This window comes from Lolium rigidum, chromosome 5 (genome assembly GCF_022539505.1).
Source record: "Lolium rigidum isolate FL_2022 chromosome 5, APGP_CSIRO_Lrig_0.1, whole genome shotgun sequence".
Lineage (NCBI taxonomy): Eukaryota > Viridiplantae > Streptophyta > Magnoliopsida > Poales > Poaceae > Lolium > Lolium rigidum.
In genome coordinates this window covers 45,750,162-45,756,448 of record NC_061512.1, presented here as the reverse complement: position 1 = coordinate 45,756,448, position 6,287 = coordinate 45,750,162, and the positions used below count along the sequence as shown (strand labels likewise).

The 6,287-nt window shown below is 45.1% G+C and overlaps 1 protein-coding gene across 1 annotated transcript; it reads left to right on the top strand.

Annotated features, from left to right (window-relative positions):
• Positions 1–484: 484 nt before the first annotated feature.
• LOC124654851 (5-methyltetrahydropteroyltriglutamate--homocysteine methyltransferase 1-like) lies at positions 485–5,950 on the top strand. Its single transcript, XM_047193834.1, has 14 exons — positions 485–615; positions 1,618–1,971; positions 2,065–2,152; positions 2,623–2,750; positions 2,827–3,018; positions 3,117–3,316; positions 3,396–3,559; positions 3,670–3,750; positions 3,833–3,999; positions 4,110–4,215; positions 4,440–4,690; positions 4,903–4,975; positions 5,076–5,204; positions 5,297–5,950. Exons 2-14 carry the CDS (start codon positions 1,622–1,624, stop codon positions 5,663–5,665), a joined length of 2,298 nt encoding a protein of 765 aa, XP_047049790.1. The 5' UTR covers positions 485–615; positions 1,618–1,621; the 3' UTR covers positions 5,666–5,950.
• Positions 5,951–6,287: the final 337 nt, after the last annotated feature.

Sequence of the window (6,287 nt, the reverse complement as noted above, 5' to 3'; positions counted from 1 at the left end):
CCCAACATTGTGAAGACAATCTCTAGGATATTGGTAAAGGTCAACAATGTCCGTTCGATACATTTGAGCCTCTTTTTGCTCAATGCCCTCCGAGTGGGCGTGGAGGCTAAACTGCACGGGGATGCGAACCATAACACCCTGAATGAAGATGCCATGGAGTTCAACCGTGCTTTGAGAAAAAAAAGGCTCATATCCAAAATATTTTAAAGAACAACTTAATTTAAGTTGACTTTTCGACGAAGGTTAGATATTTTGATTTCATCTGAAAAAGGGTGGCAATTGCCATCCCAGGTTAACCTCCAACTTTGTCCAGCTGATCGTTCGCTCCACGTGACAAGATTATGAACATCCACCAATTGCAAATTTCAACATTTACGGTAGGTATATACATACAGGAAAAAAAAGGAAAGTTGTTAAAAAGCTTGCACCACGAGATCTCAGCACAGCACAGGCATTCAGATCTCACCAACCGCACGCAGAGGCACCAACCCAATCAGACCCCGCGGTTTATAAATAAGCTCACCCCTAAACCCCTCCACCTCGACCTTCTTCCTCCTCCTCCTCCATCTCCTCCCCGTCGCTCGCCGCCGTCCCCTCCGCCGCCGAGCACCCAGGGTAAGCGCTCCTCCCCCGTGCACCGTCAGCCAGCACGCACGCGCGCGCGAGCGAGCCCCGGCTCTACCCCCTCCTCGCCTAGATCCGTCCAACCCAGGATCGGTGTTGAATGATCTGTGTCGGTACTTGTGTAGTAGGATCGATCGCCTGCCCGCCCGCCTCCGGCGCCGGCGGCGATCGCGGTTTCGCGTCGCGAGTAGGCGGCGCTGGGAGCTGGTTCTTCGCGCGGGTGGGTTCGTTGGGGGACGGGCTGTATGGACTGCTCTCCCTTCCCGGATGTTTCGGCGGTCCGATCTGGATCGATCAAGCGCCTAGATCCGGTCCCGTTTAGAGAAATGGGCGCGCGGAAGTCATCTGCGTGGTTTAAGATCGGGAGATCTGGCGCTTTTCATTGCCAAGTTTTTATTCAGTATTAATTATATATGTGCGCGTGTGCTCTGTATTTGGGTGGCCAGGGTTCTGGATCTGGCTCCGAGGTTTATCGTTCTATTCAGTTTTGTTAAATTTTGTTATTAAATGCATGGTGGTGTATATAGTTAAAAGATCTCAAAATTGCGCTACTAAGTGTCATTTAGATATTGTTCCCGTCTCTGTTTGGAAAATTTGGAATATGTGTTATGCTAGATTTGTCGACTGTCGCTCATTTATCTGTCCAAGGTCCACCGGCCCTCTGCTGGTGTGAGAGGGACACTGTCTCTGCCTCTCACCTATCGTTGTTAGGCTGTATGCACCCACCCCTGGGCCCTTCATGTTAGTGGTTGCTCTTGGTACACCTAACCTGCCAACCTGTAGATTTAGTCCAGTTTTGTACTTTTGGTCCTTTTTAGACATCAGCAAATCGAATGGTGCAATACCATGTCTATTTTTATTGATGGTATAATAATGAAGGCATTGAAATGTTTGATTGTTTAGTTTTACCAGTAATAGGATGTTGGTAGTTATCTGAGCGAATAATTGTTGCAGTGAATCATACTGATTGTGACTATTTACCATTCTCTACAGAAAGATGGCGTCCCACATTGTTGGATACCCGCGCATGGGCCCCAAGAGGGAGCTCAAGTTCGCCCTGGAGTCTTTCTGGGATGGCAAGAGCACCGCGGAGGATTTGCAGAAGGTTTCCACCGACCTCAGGGCCAGCATCTGGAAGCAGATGGCTGATGCCGGGATCAAGTACATCCCCAGCAACACCTTCTCGCACTACGACCAGGTGCTTGACACCACCGCCATGCTCGGCGCTGTCCCAGACCGTTACTCATGGACCGGAGGGGAGATCACTTTGAGCACCTACTTCTCGATGGCTAGGGGTAACGCCACCGTCCCTGCTATGGAAATGACCAAGTGGTTTGACACCAACTAGTAAGTCTGCAGGTTTCTATTTCAGGTTATTCTCACTCGATTTACTTTGTATATGCTTTTATTTTTACTAACTAGACTTTGATACTTTTGCAGCCACTTTATCGTCCCTGAATTGGGCCCTGACACCAAGTTTGCCTACTCTTCCCACAAGGCTATCAATGAATACAAGGAGGCAAAGGCGGTATGATACTGAATCATATGTTAGCTGACTGTGCCTCTTTTCTTAAATTATTATTTGTACCCTCTTTGATTTAGCTATCTACCTGTTTATTCTTGGATACCATAAGAGTTGCTATCACAACCTGATTTTGTGATCAGTTTAGCATGTCCTGTTTGTAATCAAATATCAAGTTGACGAGTTATATTGGTGATAACTGGATTTGCTTAATAGTTTTGAACTAGAAAAGGAGCAAGTTAACTTGATATTTTGAAACATTGTTACTCATCTGATCAAATTTGTTGTATATGAAAACCAAGTAACTTCGAAAATGATAGTTTATATTTGTAATATTGCATTTTGGATTACTGAGTTTGGCAGTAATTTCTTAGTTTTGTGATTTTCACTCCGAGATGGACTCTGTGTTTCTTTTGGAAGGCTGTTTGTGTGTTTTATTGTATGCCTTATATTGTGTGTACTTGCTTCTCATGCAGCTTGGCGTTGATACCGTGCCAGTACTTGTTGGACCAGTCTCATACTTGTTGCTCTCAAAGCCTGCCAAGGGTGTAGAGAAGTCATTCTCTCCTCTTTCCCTTCTTAGCAGCATCCTTCCTGTCTACAAGTAAGTATAAAAATGGGTTAATTGCTACTGTTGCCCCTAAATCTTCTGTTGCTAATATATGTGGCGTTGTTTGTAGGGAGGTTATTGCTGAGCTGAAGGCAGCTGGGGCTTCATGGATTCAGTTTGATGAGCCTACTCTTGTCAAGGACCTTGAATCGCACCAATTGGCCGCATTTTGTGCAGCTTACGCAGAACTCGAGTCAGCGCTTTCTGGATTGAATGTGCTTGTTGAGACATACTTCGCTGATGTTCCTGCAGAATCGTACAAGTACGCTTGGTTTCCGTGCCAGTTTATCAATTTTATACCATCCATTCCTTTATATACTTTTGTAGGGATAAGATTCTTAACTCATTTTGCTGCTCCAGGACTCTTACATCATTGAGCAGCGTGACTGCCTATGGTTTTGACCTTGTCCGTGGAACCAAGACACTTGATCTTGTCAAGAGTGGTTTCCCTGCTGGAAAGTACCTCTTTGCTGGTGTTGTAGATGGACGTAACATTTGGGCCGATGATCTTGTAGCATCTCTTGGTACTCTACAGTCTCTCGAGGCTATTGTTGGCAAGGGTAAGCATGCTCTGTTCTGCACCTCTTATTATGAGCTTACAGCTACACCCTTCAGTTTCTAATAGTGGCATTTCTGCAGACAAGCTTGTGGTATCGACTTCCTGCTCACTCATGCACACTGCTGTGGACCTTGTAAACGAGACCAAGCTTGATGATGAGATTAAGTCATGGCTCGCATTTGCTGCCCAAAAGGTGGTTGAGGTGAATGCCCTTGCCAAGGCATTGGCTGGGCAAAAGGACGAGGTATCATGAACTTCTAGACCCTTCATTAGCAATCCTCTCTACCAGAGCCTGGTATTTTTTTGAATATCTTTTAAACAATGACTCTAACTTCTGCACAATATCTTCTGCAGGCTTACTTTGCAGCAAATGCTGCTGCTCTGTCCTCAAGAAGGTCATCACCGCGGGTGACAAATGAGGAGGTCCAAAAGGCTGTAAGTAATTTTGGCTTCAAAACTGCATTCACCAACATGCTGACATATCATGTACCTTTTCTTAACAATATATTTCTTACAGGCTAGTGCTGTGAAGACCTCTGATCATCGCCGTGCTACCACCGTTAGTGCTAGGTTGGATGCACAGCAGAAGAAGCTCAACCTTCCAATCCTTCCCACAACTACAATTGGTTCATTCCCACAGACCGTGGAGCTCAGGAGAGTCCGCCGTGAGTACAAGGCAAAGAAGTGAGTAGCAGTTCGTAATGACACTTCATTAACTATATTCTGTATATATTCGCAAAAAAAAAAAAACTATATTCTGTATATGTTGCTCATAAAATAGAATCATGTTTCAGGATCTCTGAGGAGGAGTACACCAAAGCCATCAAGGAGGAAATTAGCAAGGTTGTTAAGATCCAAGAAGAGCTTGACATTGATGTGCTTGTGCACGGAGAGCCTGAGGTTAGCATCCTTGTATCATTGGTATTTCAGTGTTAACTGATATTGCGTTCTGTTTGAGAGAATGATAATTTTATTTTGTGAAGCATAATAGCTCAAAAGTTGATGTATCTAGACATGTTTTAGTGTGTAGATACATCCATTTTGAGGCAATTAATTTGAACCGGAGGGAGTATATGTTTTATGCTATTTGATTCTCCATTTAACTAAGCTGATATGTATTTCAGAGAAACGACATGGTTGAGTACTTTGGCGAGCAGCTCTCTGGGTTTGCATTCACTGCCAATGGCTGGGTGCAATCTTATGGATCAAGGTGTGTCAAGCCACCAATTATCTACGGTGATGTGAGCCGCCCCAAGCCCATGACAGTGTACTGGTCCCAGGTTGCACAGAGCATGACAGCTCGCCCAATGAAGGGAATGTTGACTGGTCCTGTCACAATCCTTAACTGGTCTTTTGTCAGAAATGATCAGCCCAGGTTAGTAGCATCCCTAAAATTTGTACTCCCTATGTCCTAAAAAAAACTGCTCAACTTTTCTAGATACGGATGTATCTATAACTAAAATATGTCTATATACCTCCTTAGCTAGATAAAGTTGAGCAAGCTTTTTTAGGGACGGAGGGAGTATGTAAAATGTACAGGATGCCCATTCAGCACTTCCGTTTAGATGCTCACATGTATTTTCTCAGGTTTGAGACTTGCTACCAGATTGCTCTTGCAATCAAGAAGGAGGTCGAGGATCTTGAGGCTGGTGGCATTCAGGTTGGCACTTTTGTATTTGTTTCCCGTTTAATCAACAGGTCCCATGTAAAACATGAGTATATGCAGATTTTTTTTTCTTTTCTAAATGGTTCCCTTCCAGGTCATCCAAATTGACGAGGCTGCTTTGAGAGAGGGTCTGCCACTCCGTAAGTCGGAGCATGAGTTCTACTTGGATTGGGCTGTGCACTCCTTCAGGATCACCAACTGCGGTGTTCAGGACACCACGCAGGTAAATCTGCTTGACCTGTATGGTCGAGGCTTGGCAGGAATCTATCTTTCCTCTGTATTATTGCATTGCCACTAAGGAATTCTCTTTGACAGATCCACACCCACATGTGCTACTCCAACTTCAACGACATCATCCATTCCATCATCAACATGGATGCTGATGTGATCACTATTGAGAACTCACGGTCCGACGAGAAGCTTCTCTCCGTCTTCCGTGAGGGTGTGGTTTACGGTGCAGGCATTGGCCCTGGTGTCTATGACATCCACTCTCCCAGGATTCCGTCCCAGGAGGAGATTGCCGACCGTGTCAACAAGATGCTTGCGGTCCTCGACACGAACATCCTCTGGGTGAACCCTGACTGCGGTCTCAAGACCCGCAAGTACGCCGAGGTCAAGCCTGCACTCACCAACATGGTTATGGCTGCCAAGCAGATCCGTGCCGAGCTCGCCAAGGCCAAGTGAGCCCTGTCCATATAGCAGCTCTCCCCTATTAATCTCCAGGAGGATGGACGCCACCAATGTCATAGCTGTTTGTTTTGGAATAATCTGGATCTCGTATCCACTCGTCTGTTGGTTAGGTTAGTCGTATCTCGGCTTATGATTTTTACTACACATGAATTGGTGGTTCTGAGGCGGTTTTTCGGTGTACCTGTATTGTAAACTGAGCGGCGATTTGCAGCGCTTCATCTGCATCTCGGGGTTTGTGATGGTTCGAATTACAAATTTTCCTAAAGCTGTTCTGTCTTAGATGTCCCCGTTTTCATATTGTCAAGTCATGTGTTTGCTTTTACTCTGAAATCATTTCCTAGCCAGGGCAGCTGCCTTTATTCCTCACACGGAAATAGGCCAGTTGGAAACTTGGAACAAGTTGCCGGAGCTTTATATGTGCAGAGTCAATATATGTACTGATATTGCTATCATATTTAATCGGACACAATCCTAGATGACAATGATTTTTTGTCAAAAGAATTTGTTAGAAATTAAAATGGGTATTTTCAACTTCATAAAATATTGAAGTCACATAAGACCATCTCCATTCTCCAAAGACGGCCGTCCGTTGCTGTCAGCAGGGACCGAGCGAGCC